Here is a 22,281-nt window from a genome sequence, read left to right as displayed (position 1 = left end):
CCTTGATCCGGAAATATATACTTCCGAATGTAAGAAAAATAAAAAAAATCTATTGCAAATAAATCAAAAACCAAACCTGCAAAAAACTTTTGGTTTTCAGCTATGAATAGAGCTTAAAAATTCCTTTCTTTTGATGTGACAAGGCGACATGGCCACAAGACGACAAGGCAACATGGCGGCATATCGACAAGGCGATATGGTGAAGAGCCGATATGGAGACATGGCGACAAGGCGACATGTTGACAAGGCGATATGGAGACATGGCGACAAGATGACATAGCGACAAGGTAACATGTCAACAAGACGACAAGGCGAAATGGCGACATAGCGACCAGGCGAAGAAGAAGACTCATTTTTATAAGTGAAACGACAATTTATATGAATCAAAAATAACTTGACTTAATTTATTTCCATTGACTTTAATTCGTCTTGTTTCATTATCAGTAAAATTAAAATTTAATTTAAATTGTCTACAGTTTTTTAATTAAATAATTGTTTCTACTTACCATAAGCAAAAGTATTAAATAATATTAATTTACAGAGATTCTTTTTTTTTTGTAAAACATCAAGTGATACTAAGCTAGGACATAACACATACAATCTTAACCATACATTTTTTTATCGCATCAGTCGAAAATAATTAATTTATACAAATAATAAAAATAAAAAAAAAAAAACGGAAAATAAAAATATAAAAAATTCATTTAGTTTTTTTAATTAATAATATACTATTAACAATCGTTTTATTTTAATATCTTAATTAATACATAACTATAATAATTTTAGGTTTAATTTTTTTATAAATAATATCAGATTTTGACATAAGAATATAATTATTTTTTATTTTGTTCGTGAGATAAGTTGTGGATAATCGAGCACTAATTTATTTTTTTCTCATTCGGATAAAAACGAAACCTTAGAACATTCAAAATGGAATGTGGGGAGGAAATGCTATTGCACAGAGATTTGTTGAGTGTCTTTTAAATTTTGGTATACGTCTATAAAAGAGGCTGATAAATTTTTTAAATTATAAAACATGATACAAATCTTAATAATACTTATTTTAAATATAAACATTTACTTTTATGGTTTTAGGAGCTTTTTTGTCTGATTTTAATATAATTAATAGGGTGTCCCAAAAGTAACTGCCCAAAAGAAATATGCTGAAAAACCAACTTATAGAGATTCACAAATTGGTAACTAATTCATCCCGAATACTTATGGTTTCCGATTAAATGCAGTTCTTGTGAAATTTAAAAAAATAACTGTTTTGAACTAGGGGACGAATTAAGGCATACGATCATACAATCAATGGTTCTGTTAGGATATTAGCGGTATTTTGCTTCCCCTGCTCATAAATGATTTTTCTTTTTTAACAATTATTTTTACTTAATAGTTGGGAAAATTAATCAAATAATGCATGTTTTATTTCTTACACTATTTTCGAATTACAGGTATTTTGTTGAATGTGTATTTCTTTCTTTTTTTGTTTTAATGCTTTGATGAATTAAGACTGTACTATTTCTTAATTATTGTTAATTTGGATCATTACTTTTGGAAGACCCTGTATATTATTTCGGTCAGGAATGAACATAGTCTATTTTATGATGACGATAGTTATTTTTACTGCAAAACTGATAGATAGCTAAGGTTGTGGTTTAAAATTTTTTTTATAGGTACTCTTTACTCAGAACCTAGTAAGAAAAATACTTTACTTTTGAAATCTAAGAACTAGAGGCTGCTGAAACAAACGCTAACAAAAACGTGTTTTAAATAAAATATAAAATACAAAAAAAAAACATCCGAAGCCCATATTCTTATTAAATTATTTTAAAAAAATACTAAAATAACGCTTTTCCAAACAAAAATTCGAGACTATTAAACTTTTGGACTTTTTTTGTGAGTTGTATCAAATTTACTAAAAGTTGCACAAAACTCTCAAAAAAATTGAAATTGTTGGTTTGAGAAACTTACATATATCTTCAAACTAAGGGAAAATGGACCACCCTAATAAATAGTTTATGCATACACATTTTTTTCTCCAATTGGAGATGAAGCATGCGTTTTTACTGACCTTTTCTATAATCTCATTTATACAATTGTGACCAAAATATTAGCAACAATTTTTACTTTTAAATATTTCTTTTGTCTACTGTTATCATAACATGTGAAAATTTAAAAAAAATGGTAAATTTCTAAAATTATACCTATATCTCAATATAAAACGAACAGTTTTGTTTGTAAACAACAAATATTAACGATACAGAATTAACAGTTCAAGGAATTTTGCTGAAAAACTAATTAGAAACGATGAAGATAGCAAGATTACATCTAAAAAAACCGCTTTCATTTCAGAAAAAGGTGATCTGGAGCAACGGGTCCAAGTTTAACATTTTCGGATCGGATGGAAAACTTTAAGTAGGTACGGCCACCAATTAATAAAAAAAACTTTAGCAATATGGCTTTCGGGGCATTGTTTTTGGGGGCATTTTCCTGAATAGTATACATACTGGAAAATGTTATGCATTCCAGCATTTGTCGTTTTCTCACATTTTCCAGCGAGAAAATTACCCCGAATAAACTTTACGTGTTGTGAAGTGTTTGTTTGAGGAGGAAAATATTGAAGTTTTGAAGTAGCCAGCGTTAAGTCTAGATTTCAAAAATTGAGCAAAAAGGCAACAAATGAATCCGATTTGTTTTTTAAATACTGAGGAGGCATGGGAGAATGTTCCATTGAAATGATGCCGTGACTTGATGGAAAGTTTACCGCGGCGCAGTGAAGTTGTCATCAATAACAAGGGTTTTTCAACCAAATATTAAAATTTTTTTTTCAAAAACAACAAGAATATCATATAATTGTTCCTAATTTTGAAGGTTTTGAATGAACAACAACAACTTGTGTGTGTTACTACCAAATTCATAGACTGGAGTTATAGCTATTTCACGGGGACCAACCCGATCTTAATTTTATTTCAATAACAAAATTGAGTTTTTTATAATAATATGAAATTTTTCTTTGTTTTAGAATAATTTTTTTGTTGTTGTTTTTTTTTTAATATGCAGTTAAAACTACAAAAAATGCAATGAATTAAAATAAATATGTTTTTATAATTTATAAAAATAAAATTATAAGCCTTAGTTAAAAAAATAATTTGTTTCTAATTAATTTTCCATCAATGTATAAAAGAAAAAGACAGCTATTTGGATCGAACTTCAAAAGTTTAAATTGTTTACATTCAAGGCGTTAAATTTCTATGCATTTGTCCTAATTTTTAAATCTAAAGAGCTGCTCCATGTCATGGATTAATTGTTCATTCTCATTTCATTAACATAATAAAATTGATGTAGCTAAGCCAAAAATATTAAAATCAGAAAGTAAATTTCTTCGTTTTAAAATAACTCATAACTAAGATTATTGAATTGCCAAATACTTTTAAACTTTTACTCGCATGTCAACGTACTTTTGGTGGCAGACAAATAATTATCTGGAGTATAAAATCTTTGAAAAATAGAGTTTGTTAAAAATTTTGTAAAATCAAAATCTTCAAAATTCACATCCACACAAGGATACAAAATTTGACAAAAACAAAAAAAATGTTTTGGCTTTAAATGTTTTGTAGGTATACCAGACTATAGAGTTAAAAAAAAAACATATATAAAATTTTTTTTCAACCACTAAATGTCAAAATAAATGTCTTTACATCCATTGGATCTAAACTTATATTGGCAAAAGACCTTAACTTATAACTACTTCTACTTCGCACTCCAGTTAATGAGGTACTTTCTATTGATTCAATACTTAACTTATTTAATGTCATTTTGGACAATGAATCAGTAGTAGTGATTTGGGACAGATCATCACAGGGAATTGTATTTACTTGCTTTCCACCACCAATACTACAATCATATCCTTGCCGATGTAATATCATCAATGCTGATTTTGAGGGAAATAATTCTAATTGTTCATCAGATAATGTTCGTAAATTAAGTAAATGCAAATCGCAAGGTAATGAATGTGAAATTAAGGAAACCTTATTTCGTAGATTCACTGGTGCTCGTATTTCGAGATTTTCTATAAAATAAATATTCGGTGGGTAACGAAGACCATTTGCAAAATAATTTGATGTTGTACTCAAAACTTCATATTTGTTTTTAATTGGAGGTGCCATTTCTTCAATAAGTAACCAGAATTTGTGCCTTGTTAATCTACTATCGACTATTCCTTCTCCCATTCCGCGGTAGTCATCGTAAAGTGTTCTTCGATCAAGCATCACTTCCAACTGTCCAGGTTCATAACTAGCTGCACCTTGAGCATGAGTTGTTAGCAGGGTCAATCTTAAGTTGTCATCCTGAATAAATGCTCCTGATGTGATTGGGAAATAATTTCCTTCAATACCAATTGCTGAAATTTTAACCCGTTTATGAAATTGAAAGCCATTTTGATCTGAATAAAATTCTGGTGTTTCACCACCGTTTTCGATGTTTGTTAGAAATCGCATAAATAGTTCAGTTTCTCGATTCTTTGGTGGTGGTTCGAAATCAATATCATTTTCAATATAAATAGCACTGTCTAGGTAGGTTTGAGTATTATAAATTCTCATTGTATGAGCTAAGAATGGCCCATAAATCACAGTAACATCACTAGTAATTGGACCTGATGTTATTATTATGCGAATATCTTCATATTGTTCAAGGACATCTTTTTCAGCTTCGTTTTGTTCAGGATCTGTTTTAAAAAGATATGCTCCAGAATGAAATTGGGCACTTCTATAAGCAGCAAATTTAACAGCACATTGCATTGATCGTCCAGAATTTTTGCGTGTGATTGTTTTCAAAAAGCCAGACTTTTCATTAAATAATAGTCTCATTTTATTATTTTCTAATTGAATATCACCAGCAGGTTTTGCTTTAACATCAAATTCGGTGTTTTTACTCCCATCACTGCATTCGTCACAGTATATTGTTGCCATTTGCTGTTTGTAATTATTATCGGGGACAATTTTGAAAGTTGTCAATGAAAGGGGTTCTAGTGTGGCTAAGAACTGAATCTCAAATTGTTTTGTAGATATTCTTATTCTTTCAGAATGCATAGAATTAGGATTTTCATAATTATCAGTGATATTCCATATTGGATTTACCTGCATTGGAACAGCAACATTTGCTTCATTTAAGATTTTTACATTTGGAATTGTCGTTCGTATGCTTAATATTTCAATTCGCTTATGAGTGAGGGCATTGAAGACAACAAAAGATGCTTCATTATTTTCTGCGAGTGAAATTGGTGTTTTGCGAGGTAATTTATTATAATTGTCACGCTCCAATTCACTTAGAACAAAATTATGATTTGAAGTTGCATTTTGCAATAAAAGTTCAATTGTTGATTCTTGCATTTTGACAACATCTTGAACACTTTCAAACAATCGCAATCCATAGTCCCGCATTACAGCAGATTTTGAAGTTCCTGTAATGGCATCATGATGTTGAAATAGACCAAGATTTCTGCGAGCAAGGATCATTTTTTCATAGTTCTTTTCAAAAACTTTGATAGCATTTTCATGTTTAAATTGACGTGCTGTGTTGTATGCGATTGTGAATAATATTTCAGCAGCTCGAAGATTATGTTCCAAATCAGTACTTAAAATCTTATAAAATGGACGCGTGGTAAAGTATCCAGACCAATAAGCTGGTCGGCCTTCGGAAAATATATCCGAATATACAAAGAAATCACCTTTAAATGTGTTGAATTTTTCGGAACGTTTTTTTATTTCACGAAAATAATCTCGTGGTGTTCCAAAGCCAATTTCGACATTATAAATTTCTTTATTAGCATTAATGTGATCGATAAGTTTTTTATAGTTTCTGTATTGCTGATCGACTTCACGTTCTTTGTTGTAGCGAAAATCATCACCTACAGGAATAAGTGCGACATTATGTGGGAACAATGATGCCGTACGGGAATATTGTTCCAATAGGAGTTGTGCTTTTTCTTCTACATTTTCATCTGTTATAAATTGAGCTTTAATCGAATATTCAGTATATTCGCCAGGAATTTTACGAAAGTCAAAATTTAAACATATGAATGGATGTGGTCCACATGAATGTTTAATGGAATAGATGTCAAATGGCATATTGTGTGTAAGCAAACTATGCTTTGGTATTCGATTTTTATTCGAGTCGTCGTCCTTATTCCAATACGGAACCCATAGAAAATCACCACTTTGATGCTTGGCAAACCATTGTTTCCAAGCATAATGGATTCTTTGTATGATTGTACCTTCGAAATCACTCTCGGAGAGAAGGTATGGAACGGTGCTGCCATGTCCGAATGGATCAATTGACCATCCTACTTCTGGGGTAACATTAAGATTTATTCGTAGCCATTGGTGACCTGCAATACGAAAAGATTATTAGATAATAATTTAATATATGATTATATTTATATGTATAATTTAAATAAATACAAATAATTAGTGACAAATAATACCAAAAATCCTCGTTTGTCCACCCTACTTTTAGGAGAAATTCGATGATCATTTTTCAGACTTCCTATAAAACAAAAAATTTGCTATATAATTTTTTTGAATGGTGAACAAACGAAAATTTTAGGTGGACAAGGACAAACGGTAGACAAACGAATTAAAACAGTTTGATTTTAAAACTTTGAGGTCGCAATTTAACGCAGGCTTCACGGAGCTGCCTACGTTCTTAAATTTTTTTTCAATCCAGTCCATGGATTGGCACGACTGAAGATCACCGGTGCCATAAAAAAGAGATCAAATACAAAACTGTAGCATGCACGCATCGAAACAAATCTACAACAACAACAAAAACGATTCGCATGATATTTTGAATTGAAGCATTACGTACTCATTCAAAGAAATGACACTACCCAATTGTTACACATGGTACTGATCTCGGACTCGAGTCAGAGCTAGAAGGATTCCGGGCGCTAGCAAAGTAATGCCGCAGATTAGACAAAATCTGTGAGTTGAAAGTTGGAACGTTGGGGCTATGACAGATCGAAGGTTCAAGCTGGAAGAGATGATGACAAAAAGGCGAGGGGACATCTTGTGTGCTCAAGAAACGAAATGGTGAAACAAAAGAAAGAGGGCCTGTTTTTTGGATATAAAGACAAAAAATTACAAGATGTTCAACTATGGAACAGAGAAGGGTAAAAACGGAATCGGATTCATCCCTGCAGCGTATTCAATCATTATATTATTATCGCTGCACATCGTCGCTTTTACGGCATAGTGGCATAAAGTCGGAAATAATATTTTTTTTATTCCTAGGAATAAAAGTTTGGTTTATATTGACATTTATTCTTCTGATAGTCTAACTGCCGACTGAAAAATCAGGGCTAAGAAAAAAAAAGCGAGTTTTCAATAATTTTCACAAATTTTGGGCCTCGATAAACGAAAAATGGGTTGGGGTCGAAATTCTGTATGTTGCAAAATTCTGTATTCAAAATACTGTATGCCAAAATACTGTATGTCAAAATTCTGTATGTGCAAAATGCTGTACGAACAAAATTCTGAAAGTCAAAATTCTGTATAGCAAAATTCTGGTTGGTCAAAATACTGTATTTCAAAATTCTGTACATCAAAATTCTGTATATCAAAATTCTGTAAAAAATATCGTTTGAAATACAGATATATTTAAAAGAGGGTTTACTATGAATTTCTAAGAGATCAACTTAATAAAGAGTCAAGCTTCTAATGCTGATTAATCTAGGTACTTTATTAGGAGCTACGGAAAAAAGAGAGAGAAAACAAAACTACACTTATTTAAAAAAACAATCTGAATTAAACCACGTTGCATACCTAAAACGGATTGAAAAAAAATTAAATTTATATTGATTTTGACATTTTTTTCGTAAAATGTATTTTTTATCTTAAAGAAAAGTTTGATTTGTGTTCCTAGAATTAATTTACTTTTTTACTTTATTAATCATGTTTGTATAAAATTACAACTTTACTGTCAATAATTAGATTTAAAGCTACTATTTAGTGTTTTTTTATCAAAGGAAATTTCTTTAAAAATACTGTATTGAAAATACAGTATTTTGCCGTACAGAATTTTACAAAACAGAATTTTGCAAGTCAGTATTTTGTTCATACAGTATTTTGACGTACAAAATTTTGTATTTACAGTATAATGACGTACAGAATTATGGTCTTACAGTATTTTGACCCTACAGAATTTTGTCGTACAGAATTTTGACAAGCAGAATTATGACCCGCTCCCACGAAAAATGTGTACATATAAGGCCTTTTTTGTAGAGCGTTCAATTTCCTACAAGAATATGTAAAGAAATTTGCGAAGAAGTCGATTGATAAAATAATGATTTTTTTTAAGTATGAGATTGATGCAAAAATGGAAAACTGCGAAGCGGAGGATCTTCCCAATTAAGAGCTCATATTTGGTGAGTATGTTCTAGAGGTGTCTAGCAATCGATTTTTTTGAGTATAAAACCAAAAAACAGATATTCGATTTTTTTGACCTACCCTGATGGACATGTATGATGGAGCAGTTACTAAATTAGTAACTGCTTCGGGAGTCACCGAAGAAATCGAATGGCATTCCATAACATTTTCGAAGCGACAAAACTTTAGTAGATTTTTAAACGATAATAAAGGAATCTGTCAGATTCCAATAAAATTGAAAACAAAAAATATCAAAACGCAAAATATTGGTCAAAAACAAACATGGGTTAATGCACAAAAATATATTATTACATGATTATGTTATACGACACAATTGTGCCCTTGATTATGAAAGTGGACTAAGTCACTTTTTGCATTGGTTAAAGAAAAACTTACATAATAATTTTCTTATAACGATTTAATTGTATTGTTTGTATGAAATCACTGAAGGAGCTTTCAAATAAACATTACCCCTTAAATAATAATTATTTTTAGGCTAGATTTGAAGGCATTTTAGGAGTGACTTAGTCCACTTTCATAATTAAGAGCACAATTAATAACAGAGAAGGAGATCGCACACATAAAATGATTCTAAGTAGTTAAGCAAAGTACCTGAAAAATGAGTTTAAGTTCAGCAAATTTTGATACAATATTTTACAATACAGATTTGTACTTTTCCAGAATTTTGTTTTACTTTTTTTTCAAGAAAATAAATAAAAATGAGAAAGTTTATTAAAAAAAGCGATTAACAGTTTTTCATAAGCTGTAAAAAAAATTCTAGTTCTCCTTCAGGTCGACAAGCGTTTGTAACTGATTTTTGTGAATTTCAGGAAATGTAAGAAAAATTTGTATTGCTTTGTTTATGATAAGAATACATCATTTTACAAGATAACCTACTGCAATGTAGACTTCTGTTTCTATGTCGTGAACAAATTTTTGATCGAGATATTTTGTTGTTTTTTTCATTGTCGTTGTTTATTTTCGTCCAGCGAAATGCAGAAAAAAAAAGATGTTTGTTCATGACTGCAAAATGAGTGAAAAAAGTTGAAAACGCCATATAGCTTTAAGTTTCATAATAGTAGTAATCGTAGGCTCATTTGCCAAGTTTACCGAGAGTTTAGAAACAACGCTCAGTGATTAAAAATCAAAAAAATAAATATAAATGAAAAATCTAAATACATGAAACCATGTTACTATAACATAAATAAATTAAATTTACCTTCAATTAATTGATCTAACATTGGAAACAAATGAACATTTGCTTCATCCGTCATTACCCATCCACCAGTTGTTATTTCAAACCTTCCTGATTTTATCAATCGCTTCAAAGCCTGTAATTATAAATTTTGTTGTTTCGAATTAAATATTTACTTTTATTAATTAAGTTTTTTTTTGCAATTACTCTTTGTTTAGTTGGATGAGCCTGATCCCACCAGAGTTGCAAAAAACTAATTTCAGACCATATGAACGTCATGTCGGTGTATTCTTGCATCTTAGTGACAATTAAATTCAAAATTTGTCTAGAGTCCGATTGGAAATAGTTAATGAATGTCTTTAGCCAACCAGGATCGTTGTGCGAATGAGGAACAATAATTACCTGCCAAAAAGTTAAATGAGGTCATTACAAAAAATTAAGTTAAAACTTTACTTTTAAAGGTGGACGAGAATGATCTTTCTTTTGCTGTTCGTATCGCTCCTCAAATGTCTTATCCCAGTATTCTTTCGTTCGAATCCATTCCGGCTAGTATAAAAAAAAGTCAGTTGAAATAAAAATATACATAAATATTTGCTATAAATCTTACTTGAAAATCAAACTGGGAGTACTCATTATAAGCCGTTATATTAGTTTCTTGCTCTTTAAGAGTATAACATTTGTTGGCCCACGATGATGATGATGACTTTTTGTTATCCACAGCAGAAAATGGGTCTCTGTCGGCAAATGAATTTGATGTTATAATTGTTTGTGGTTGACGTCGTTCTTGTCGTTGTTTTCCATTGCTTTGATTTTGGTCAAGCTGTCCAAATGATCGTAAATTTTTTTGTTGAACAACTGAAGGTTGCCCTATTGATATATAGTAGAGACAAAGCAATATGGTGACAAAAGCTGATAGCAAACCGATACACCTTGCTGATCCTCTACGAAATATCTTAAATGTCATTGTCAAATAGCTCTTAAAAACTTCCCACGCTTATTGATTTGATGTGATTTAAGTTCATGGGCTACCGAATGAGATACAATTGCATTAACTGAAAAAGAAATAAAATTTCATTTTATTACTAGCATGTCAATGTTATAAAATTAATGGAAAAGATTATCTACATTTGCATGTTTGAAATCATGATAATAATAAATAGTTTCATAACTTGTGGACTCTAATAATTTTAAATCATATGTTAGGAAGATCAAATCATGATCAGCTACAAAATTGAGTTGATTAAAACAAATCAAGATAGGTGGCACTATATGATTATTTATACGTGTAGGAAATTTACTAAATAAAGGGTGGTCCAACGTAAACGCACGATGTTAATTGTTAATAAAACAAAAAGTTTCCAGAGATTTTTCTTTGAATTTTTTATAATGATATGTGTGTTAATCAAAATTTCAGACAAATGCTCCCCACTGCTTCGGTGGCATTCCTCTAACCGATGGTCCATATTTTAATTGACTCCAGAACGAAGATAATGTCATGATCTTGATCTTTGGGTATCTCTGATCAATACCTAGAGTCAAAAATTAACATTTTTAAAAGACACCTTCAAACTGGTAAACAAAATTAAAATAAATGAAAAAAATCAAACCGAATTAAAGCTAGACTGTCGATTTTTAGTTCTAACTTTTACGAAATCAATAGTAAAACTCGGTACCAATTTGACAGAATGCAATTTAGCTTGTAGCAAAAATAAAAATAAACGCCGTGGTACAAGATGTCAAATAAAATCGCTCAAAATGTAGAAAACATGAACAGAATAGGTTTGTTCCAGACTTTTTGTGCACTAAATTCGGCAGTCTGTCAAATTAATGAGAGTTGGGAGAGAATTCTCTCAGAAGGAAATAAAACTACGAAAGACTGCCAAAAAGTCTGGAACAAGTTGAACACCATTATTCAACACAATTTCATATTTTATGCTTAATTCGATAAACATTAACACTTTTTTAATGCAAAAAACACGTAAAAGCGATTCAATTTAAAAATCACTACAATTTGATTTGTTTTCTTCTTTATTTATTTGTTTGACATACGTCAACTTTTCATTTGACAGAACTCATATTTCTGCCGGAAGAAATTCTTTGGGCTAAATTTATCAGGGTGGGGAAATTTTTTACTCTCTCGTGAGCGCTCTCTTCTGCACAATTTTTGAAGTTGGGAACAGACTCTGACCAAAAATAACCAAAAATTACTAAATTCGGCAGTTGCAAACTGAGTGTGGAACGGACCTAATATGTGACGTACTAAAATGTCAAGTGCTTTGAAAAAAGTTTAACTGAGCAACCACATAAGAAACGTCAAAAGTCATTGCGCTTGTAGCTTGAAGTAAAAGTCGACTCGGCTTGTACCACAGCGAATTTCCTTGCTAAGGCCACAGCTACGTATTCTGGCACTTATTATACTAATTTCATATTTTTAAACTTTGACAGCGCCACAAGACACAGTTAGTACTTGTGTGAAGAAATCACTTGCAACCGATTAGAGTACTAACGATTGGTATAATAAATCAGGTCCTAACTGATTTTGAGGACATATCTAGTACCGTTTCCTAACCAATACCTACTCGGTCCCAAAAAATTGACAAGTTTTAGAGCTTATTATCTGAGTGAAGAAATGAGTTGATACCGATTTGACTACTTACTTAAGGACTAGGGCCGGTGTTATCGCTAGGACTTTGAGAAGAAATCGACATTTAAAAGCTTTTTGACGTTGATCTAATTATTGAAACTTTCTTGCAAAACTAGCGTGAATAATTTGTATAAAGCATTTAAAAAAAATATGCCTCTATAATTATATAGCTCGGTCAAGCTTTCTTTCATATGAATTGAGAAAGTGATGGACTTCTTGAATTCTTGAACACATAAAATATATCGGTTTTATAGTTTTGGTTTATTTGTTTATTTGGCATACGAGAGCCTATATAATTCGCAGTTGCTCTATGCAGCTCGGATTATATGGAATCTCGATTTATTCGGGAAAATATGCGTCAAGACAAGGTGTAATGGTCATCTTCTGATGAGCCCAACCATTACATCGGGGCGAAACGCATATATGAACACTTTTATGCTGGTTTTATATTTTCATGATTTTCATATTTATTAAAAATACGAGAGCCATTTAAGTAAATTAATTATACAATATTTTACAATTATATTTTTTTTTTTACATTATTCTCAATAAATAGATTATACAAAGATTTGTTAATATTATATACAAATGATACAAAATAAGGATTCAAATTACAAATTGGTATGTTTAAGTTATTTCGTTCAAATAACTTGTTTATTGTTTAATATTAGACAATAAACAAAAGTGTCGAAAAAGCTATAGACCAAGAGCCCACAGCAGATTTTTGGAGTGGAGGTATAACCAAAAATGGGTCATATGTATGTGTAGGTAATAGCGTTCTGATCAAGAATCCGAAAGTCTGGCAGGTTTGTTTCACGGCATTCTATGGGTTATGGGGAGTTGAAAAATGCGTTTTTTTCCAATTTATTTGTCGAGTATATAACCACTTAAATTCATATAGAGCCGATAGAGGGCGATACCTTGATTGCAAAAAGTTCGGTCCCAGACGTTTTATTTGCAGCATTACCCTTGCCGACGTTTCCGAAAATGGTAAAAAAAATCAGTTTTTGATGTCGGTATATCAAAAAATTGATGTATGATATATCAAAAAATCAGGAAAAATACCACGATTACAAAAATCTGGGTACCAGACGTTTTATTCACGGCATTCACCCTACCAGACGTCATTGAAATTCTGAAATGCATTTTCAGAAAAGAGTTAAGCAAATTTTCTTAAAAAATTATAACTACCCCTTGATAGAAAATAAATTAGTCCCAGACGTTTAAACCGCGGCATTACCCCCACCAGACGTCCTTGAAGAGTCCCCCGAAATAGCGATTTTCATACAAAAGTCAGAATATTATTTTTTGCAAGATGTATAACCGTCTGGTGGTACCTTATACAAAATCACCACTACCCATTGATAGAAAATAAATTAGTCCCAGACGTTTTAACCACGGCACTCCGAACTGAAATGTATGTTTGCTTTATTCAGACTATATTTGTAAAATTGACGAAGTTAAAACAGAGCCCAAAAAACTTTTGGATGTTCGTGAAAAGCAAAAGAAATTCTGACGATTACCCTAACTCTATGTCATATAACAACACATCAAGTCATGACTCAAAATTGATTTCGAACATGTTTGCTAGTTTTTTCAAAGATGCTACCCCTCCATTCTTTCCAGCCCAAAATTTTCCACACCTTAGCGCACTTAATTTTACCATATGTCAAGAATTAATTGTTCGAAATGTCTCAGAACTTGACGACTGTTTTAGCCCTGGCCCTGATGGTGTACCATCATGTGTGTTAAAAAAATGATAATCGTATTTATCATATCCTCTTTATGTTTTATTCAACGAATCTCTGAGGTGCTCAATCTTTCCAGAACTATGGAAAAATGCTTTTATAAGTCCAATTCACAAAAAAAAAAGGTTCAAAGAACGAAATCACGAATTACAGACCCATTGCCAAACTTTCTGTTATTCCTATACTATATGAGTCCACTATCTGTAGCATGATGTCCTTTAACTGCAAGTCAATTATTTGCGACAATCAACATGGCTTCGTCCAAAATAAGTCAACTATTACTAATCTACTCCATTTTACTTCTTTTTGCCTTGATTCCTTTGAAAACCGGAAGCAAGTAGACTGTGTGTTCACAGACTTTAGTAAAGCCTTCGACAAATTGTGTCACAAGACTTTAGTCCACAAACTAAAGGCCTTAGGATTTAATGACAAATTTTTACTGTGGATTTCGTCATATTTAAAGAATAGAAGTTATACTGTTACTTTCAGAAACGAGCAATCGGACCAATTTCATGTCAACTCTGATGTTCCACAAGGTAGCCATTTAGGTCCCCTTTTATTTATTTTGTACATAAATGACATAACATCCATTATAAAAAACTCGTGTTTTAGTTTACGCTGATGACATTAAAATTTTCAAAATTATAAACTCAATTAATGACTGCTCACAGCTTCAGGAAGATCTACATAGATTTAGGGAATGGTGCAATATAAACCGACTTTATTTGAATATAGACAAATGTAAAACTATGTGTTTTACACGCAAAAAAAACAATTATAACTTATAATTATATTTTAGATTCTTCTTCTCTCTGTAAGCTTTCCGAGTTCTCTGATTTAGGAGTTATTCTTGACACTAAGTTGACGTTTACTTATAGTTAAAAAAGTATAACTTTATAGTTAAAAAAGCTAATTAGATTCTTGGTTTTATCAAACGATTTTCTCGTGATTTCTGTGATTCAAGCTTCTTTATATTTCTTTTGTTAGACCTGTACTTGAATACGGCTGCGTAATATGGGCTCCTTACTATTCTGTTCATATAAATAGACTCGAAGGTATACAGAGGAGGTTTTTGCGTTTTTGCCTTCGTTTTCTTCCATGGTCTCAAAGATCCATACACCCACTTTTACAACATATAAAATATATTCAGCTTTGTTTTATTGTCAAATTTATCAATGGTTCAATAATATGTCCATCAACTCTGTGTCGTCTAAATTTCAGCTATAGTCAAACTAGCATAAGAAGACAATTGCCTTTATGTCCGATTTTCAGCAGAACAAACTATGGTGTGAATAGCCCATTAAATCAATTAATTTCAGTCTTCAATAAATATTACTTTTTGATCTCATCTGTAAACGACAATGTCAAAAGCAAAACATTTAAAGAAAACTTTTTAAAATAAATTTTCATTATTAAAATTGTATTGTACATACATAAATAGTTTTAAGTTCTAACGTTAGGCAATTAAAGGATTAAATAAATAGGCATTTTCATACAAAAGTCGCTATAAAAATAAAACACGTCTATTATTATTTATTTATGCAAAAGAATTTGTATAAAAAGAAATGGCATACTTAGAGCCAAATAAACTCATAATATTTCTAAAATTAAATTTAGATTTCAACTTTAATTTCAGACCAGCACCCTGATATAGAATGGTTTGATATTGGTTCGTTATTTTAAAACTATAGAAGAGCAATAATTTAATGAAAAAATTGTATAAAACAAAATAACAAAATATTAGTTAAAAGTAGTGGTTTTTAGAAATATCAAAAGAACTGCATTTAATCCAAAGTTTTAAAGATTTGGGATGAAGGGGTTGGGTTCGAATCCCGCTTTTTATAATCCCGTTTTTTAAAATCCCGCTTTTAATATCCCGTTTTTCATAATCCCGTCTCTTATAATCCCGCTTTTTGTAATCCCGTTTCTTATAATCCCGTTTTTTATTATCCCGATTTTGCAATCAAAACTAGTTGTTTTATTTTAAAAAATCACACGATTTTTTAAATAAAACAACTAGTTTTGATTGCAAAATCGAGATAGTAAAAATTAAAAAATGAGAAATTTTTCTATACGCATTTAATTATAACCTTTAACAAAAAATATAATATATACAAAAATATGAATAAGTAAGGAATGTAATATTAAAAAAAAAAAAAGAAATCAATTAACAAACTAATATTTACTTTAAGCTTTCAGAAGAACAATCAAATCGTGATGATCCCATAGATTTATAATAACATAAAATTATCACTACACTTTAAGTTAAGTACACATTATCTACACAATCAAAGGAAATTTCATTTAATTATATTTCACCTTTTATTTAGATGCATTTCAACAATTTTGATATTTAGTTAAATGAAATTTCTTTTACTTGTGAACTCAATTTAAGGTTTTAATCATTTTATGTTTTTATAAAAAAAATACCGTTTTTACAATCAGCCCTATTATGAGTTCCAAGTTAACAAGATTCCACCCGGTAAAATTGAATTTCACTTTCCCATTATTTTGAGTTCCGGGCGAAAAGTTGTTTACGTTCGGACATCTCCTTGTATTTAAAATTTTTTTTTTTTTCAAGTAATTTGCGAGGTATTCGACAGCTCTTCTCTCACTAAAATTTTGCTGCCGAACAAGGAACTAGTTTAGCCGAATAGGGCTGAATATGTTGGAGGTACATGTTGTGTGGGCTTTACGACGCAAAAAATCAGTCAAAATAAGCATGTCTTTTGTAAAAAACGGGATTTTCGGGATTTGACGGGATTTTAAAATGCGGGATAATAAAACGGGATTTTTAATAAGCGGGATTTCAGAAGACGGAATTTAAAAAATCGGTATATTAGAAGACGGGATTTTAAAAAGCGGGATTCTGATACGCTACCGGGATTAAGAAGGTTACCAATTTGTGAGAGCTCTAAATTGGTCTTTCAGCATATATCGTTTAGGAAATTACATTTAGGACACCTAGTCTTTAATATTTCGGATATAAAGTGATGGACAAAACGATAAGACCACTTCGTCTTACTTTAAAAACAAATCATAAAACACATTTTTATTTCTTTTTAAAAGAAAAAAAATTATTAATATAAAATTTACATTATCAAGAACTTAAATCAATTCATTATCTAACAAAATTTTTTTTTTAAATAAAAAAAATAAATAAATACGAAAATAAATTGATTTCTAAAGCGGTCAAAACAATAGGACCACTACTCAAAAAATGGAAATTATTTCATATTTCAATTCTTTTTGTGGTCAAAACCGATATATTGTCGAAAAGCCTTTATTTGCCATCACCGCACATACTTTTGGAGGCATTAATTCGACTAATTTGCGAGAAGTGCTTCTCGGTATTGTATACCAAGCCTCTTGAAGTTTTTGCCACAACTCATCCTTATTTTTCGACTTTTTTGCACCCAATCACTTCTCCAAGATAGCCCATAAATTTTTAATTGGACTAGGGTCCGGCGACCGGGCAAACCAAGACATAACATCAATTCTATGCTCCTAAAGCCATTTTTGAACTGGAACCAATGTATATTTACGGTCATTATAATGCATAAATTGCCATTTTAGGGACATTTTCCATTCCGTATAGGGAAGAAAAACTTCTTCTAAGAAATTGGGATACAAATGCTGGTCCATGTTTTCTTTAATCCAAAAAATTATACCTACAGGATGATGTTTCTACCACCGTGTTTAAGCGTTTGTCTTGTGTATTGCGGTTTGAATTCTGCGTTCTCTGGACGTCTACCCATCTTTTGCCATCTGATCCCACTAATTTGACTTTACTTTCGTCCGGCTACAGAACATTGCGCCATTTTTTCTTCATTATCTGGACCAATCCAATTAAAATGGTTTTTTGCAAAATTGATTCGGTTTTTGCGATGCCTCTTGCTGAGGAGTGAAACTTCCCTGGGGATTCTTTGGAAGAGTTACTTTTCTTATGGTCTTCTTTTGAGCGTTTTCTCACTTATTACCAAGTTAAGCTCTTATTTAATGTCCGAAGATGACTTGAAAGTGCTTTTTATGACAATCGCATTATTTCTAAGACGTGTTTTTGTGAAGTTTTTCGCATTGGTCCTATTTTCAAATTTTCTTTTGGGGGCTCTTGTGCGTTTAATACAAACTTTTTTTTAATTAACCAATAGTTTCGACAATTTCCCGTTCTGATTTGCCATCTCTTGTCAGTTTATGCATCAATTCTCTCACGGCTGAAGAACAATGGACTCCACGACACATTTTAATGTTTTCCCAATTTTTTTTTTTTTTTCTTCACTAATATTAAATGATCTCACAAGAGTATTCTGTTAAAATATTGTTTAAATTTTGAATCCTAGGTAATACAAAAATAAATGACTTCACTTGGTCCTATTGTTTTGTCCACACGATTTGAGAGTTCTTTTTAGTTTATACATTTATTTTTTGCATCAAATTATCTGTGCATGTTCTTTTTCTTTTATTTCATAATAGTTCCGTTATTTTAAGCAGAATATAGTAATAAGAGCCGTTTTATTTCATTTTAAAAGAGATAGAGAGAATATTTTTAAAATGATAGAGGTGGTCTTATTGTTTTGTCCGTCACTGTAGGTATTCTCTTTGCACAATCATATTTTATTTTAAAGGCAAAACAAAAACAAACTACTATTTATTGATGTTTGGGATTTAATTAATTTTGTCAACTCTGGTGTTCCACAAGGTAGCCATTTAGGTCCAATTTTATTTATTTTGTACATAAATGACATAACATCCATTATAAAAAACTCGTCTGTTTTAATTTACGCTGATGACATTAAAATTTTCAAAATTATAAACTCAATTAATGACTGCTCACAGCTTCAAGAAGATCTACATAGATTTAGGGAATGGTGCAATATTAACCGACTTTATTTGAATATAGACAAATGTAAAACTATCGGCCAATTTCTTCACATAAGTCCTAAGCCAGCTTAGTACCCGGTCTAGCTAGACCAGGTCCTAGCACTAGTACTCGGTCCTAATGAAAAGTTAGGACCTGAGCATTTCTTCACATATATAGGACCTGATCTAAATTCACAACGCAGTCCTAAGAATTAATACGTATAAAACTGGTCTAACTGTCATTTTGACAATATTTTGATGTTTTAAATATTTTATTTTGATATTTCAGCAGATTAAACCAAATGAAAAATATACAAAAAACAGTAAATTAATGAAATTATCATTAAAATATTTTTTTTTTTTAAATATTGTAAAGATTGAAAAAGAGGCCAACAAGAACAGAAGATAAATTCTATTAAGAATTGTCACAATCAAGAATGAAGATAACGTCTGGATCGTATACAAAAGTATCGGCAAGACTGGTAACTAGTTCACCAACGAATATAGATTGGCCATTGCCTGGGAAAGTCCGAAGACCAAAAAAAAAAAAAATAATTTTAAAATAAGTAATAAAAAAGACGTTAACTATGCGGATGTTTGTTCATAATGTAAATTCATATCTAAAAAAAATAACGTTTTTGAAAAACTGCGGCTTTATTGTTTTGGTGGAGTTTTTTTTATAGCAGTCATAGGACGAACAGAATGAAGACAAGTTTGAGCATAATCTTCAATGCTATTTGTAAATAGAATCCTTTTGCAAATACATTTTGCGTTGGAAATTGGAAGATGGTTTTCACTCGGCCATCACAAATTCTAAAACCTGTCCTCTGCCCGTAAAATGGTACCGAAAGATGATATTTTGAGTGAATATTGTATGTAGGTGACTCCATTTATATTTATACTTAACCATGGTTTTCCTATCAGAAATGCAGTGCCAACGATTTTTTTTTCATAATAATTTATTCAAAAGTTGCTTTGTCGTTATTATTCATGAATTATATCTAATGCAAAAAATCGATTATTATGTTTTTGGTAAATAAAAACAAAATCATCCAAATCATTAAAATCAATAGAAACGCACTTTTCAAGCGCAACAACACCCAAGAAATTAAGAAATCTGCCAGATATCTCTTAAAAATAATTAAATTCATTGCTTTCATTGAAGTACTAACCGCTAGACTACCGATTTTGAGGTCCTAATAAATACCGAGTCCTAACTAATACTCGGTACCAATTTGACAGTACTAAGGCTTAGGACTTTTGTGAAGAAATCACTTGGTACCGATCTGAGTACTAACGATTGCTATAATAACCAGGTACTAGTCGATTTTGAGGAGCTAGCTAGGACCAGGTCCTAACTAGTACTCGGTCCTAAATTGACAGTTTTAGGACCTAGTACTTGGGTGAAGAAATGAGTTGGTACTGATTTGAGTACTAACTTTAGGACTAGGACCGGTATTAGCGTTAGGACTCTGTGAAGAAATCGGCCGTATGTGTTTTTCACGCAAAAAAACAATTATAACTTATAATTATATTTTAGATTCTTCTTCTCTCTGTAAACTTTCCGAGTTCTCTGATTTGGGAGTTATTCTTGACACTAAGTTGACGTTCACTGACCATTATAACTTTATAGTAAAAAAAGCTAATAAGATTCTTGGTTTTATCAAACGATTTTCTCGTGATTTCTGTGATCCCTATGTCCTCAAGCTTCTTTATATTTCTTTTGTTAGACCTGTACTTGAATACGGCTGCGTAATATGGGCTCCTTACTATTCTGTTCATATTAATAGACTTGAAGGTATACAGAGGAGGTTTTTGCGTTTTTGCCATCGTTTTCTTCCATGGTCCCAAAGATCCATACACCCACCCTATTCTCACAGACTCTTACTTATAAATCTCCCTTCACTTTTACAACATAGAAAATATATTCAGCTTTGTTTTATTGTCAAATTTATCAATGGTTCAATAATATGTCCATCAACTCTGTGTCGTCTAAATTTCAGCTATAGTCAAACTAGCATAAGAAGACAATTGCCTTTATGTCCGATTTTCAGCAGAACAAACTATGGTGTGAATAGCCCATTAAATCAATTGATTTCAGTCTTCAATAAATATTACTTTTTGATCTCATCTGTAAACGACAATGTCAAAAGCAAAACATTTAAAGAAAACTTTTTTAACATATAATAGTTATTTATTTTTTAGGTAAAATTTTATTATTAAAATTGTATGTACATAAATAGTTTTAAATTCTAACGTTAGGCTATTAACGGATTAAATAAATAAATTAATGATGAGTTTAGTAGATGCAATTAATGAAATAAAAAATTAATTCATATTTTACCTAAACTACACAAGTACCTACCACCTACCTATTTGTTTAGTGAATAAAATAAAAAATTGAGTAGACAATCAGTTGTAGTAAAAAAAAAAACACTACTTAGTTTTATAAAGTTTATCAAAAAATATTGTAAAATGTTGATAGAAATATACCAATGAATTTAATTCTTTAATAAATTACTGTCCTACAAAACAAAAATAAGGAGAGGTCGCCTATTATTGATTTTGTCAGTAGCTTTTCTTGACAGTGAAAAATGGGGCTGAATTAAAATCCACCAAAAACAATAATAATTATGGCTACAGCCGGCGCAATCGCCCCAGCCCTTCCTTTGCCAAGGTACTGCCGAAGAAGACACATCAATGCATTTGTTTTAAAGTAATTATTATATAATAGTTTAAGGAGATAAATAAATAGAATGCTTTAAGTAACACAAAAAAAAAAAACATTTATTGTGTATTTAAACTATCAAAACTTTTTTTATAGATTTGAAAATACGGACAACAAGAACATTTAAGATCTTACCCAAACCATATCCTTAATTATGCCAGCAATTAGTTTAGTTGTTGTAGATAGCACTTCGATTGCAAAATACGTTTAATAAAAGATGTAGATACATCAATTGAATCCTTCCTAGATTTTAAATTAACTTGCTTCCAAATGCTAGTGCTTCATTTTTGACAAAATTTAGTATTTTTTTAATTTTTTGATAATTTGTTTTACATTTTGAATAAAAAAAATTTAATTTTTGTTTCAATTATTGGAAATGAAAAATACAAATAATTACAAGGCAAAACTAATTTGTACAATCTCCGGGGGATAAATAACACAAAAATCAAAAAATGCTATGCGTTTATACACACAAACAAGTGCACTATTTTTGCACTGGACTTTTGCTTCTATTTATTTTTAAGTGACCACGTATTTTTGATTTTGTGTTTCAAAATTATGTATTATTTATGTTGATAAATTTAACAGTAAAACAATTAATTTGTTTACATGTATTTGGTACACACGTAGTTATGCAAATAACTACTCTCACAACAAACTCATATCAAAGAATCGAAAAC

The 22,281-nt window shown here is 30.8% G+C and overlaps 1 protein-coding gene across 3 annotated transcripts; it reads right to left on the bottom strand.

Moving 5' to 3' along the window:
- Positions 1–389: 389 nt before the first annotated feature.
- LOC129913747 (alpha-mannosidase 2) lies at positions 390–22,281 on the bottom strand. 3 transcript variants are annotated; one of them, XM_055992572.1, is made up of 7 exons: positions 21,737–22,281; positions 10,229–10,673; positions 10,075–10,167; positions 9,829–10,023; positions 9,646–9,757; positions 3,805–6,388; positions 397–1,010 (listed from the first exon to the last, which is right to left on the bottom strand). In XM_055992572.1, exons 2-7 carry the CDS (start codon positions 10,583–10,585, stop codon positions 926–928), a joined length of 3,426 nt encoding a protein of 1,141 aa, XP_055848547.1. In that variant the 5' UTR covers positions 10,586–10,673; positions 21,737–22,281; the 3' UTR covers positions 397–925. The 3 variants fall into 3 exon arrangements, with proteins under 3 accessions (XP_055848546.1, XP_055848545.1, XP_055848547.1); XM_055992571.1 differs by lacking the exon at positions 21,737–22,281 and adding an exon at positions 21,367–21,614 and having other exon boundaries at positions 390–6,388; XM_055992570.1 differs by having other exon boundaries at positions 391–6,388.

This window comes from Episyrphus balteatus, chromosome 3, assembly GCF_945859705.1.
Source record: "Episyrphus balteatus chromosome 3, idEpiBalt1.1, whole genome shotgun sequence".
Lineage (NCBI taxonomy): Eukaryota > Metazoa > Arthropoda > Insecta > Diptera > Syrphidae > Episyrphus > Episyrphus balteatus.
The sequence above is the reverse complement of the archived record's forward strand: the minus strand, read 5'-3'. Positions and strand labels throughout refer to the sequence as shown.

Excerpts from the sequence above, each read along its gene's own strand:
- LOC129913747 (XM_055992570.1), bottom strand. The coding sequence starts at position 10,585 with ATGACATTTAAGATATTTCGTAGAGGATCAGCAAGGTGTATCGGTTTG. Across the intron at positions 10,024-10,074 it reads ATTCTCGTCCACCTTTAAAA|GTAATTATTGTTCCTCATTC; the intron begins GTAAAGTTTTAA and ends ACTTTTTGGCAG. Across the intron at positions 9,758-9,828 it reads CTCATCCAACTAAACAAAGA|GCTTTGAAGCGATTGATAAA; the intron begins GTAATTGCAAAA and ends TTATAATTACAG.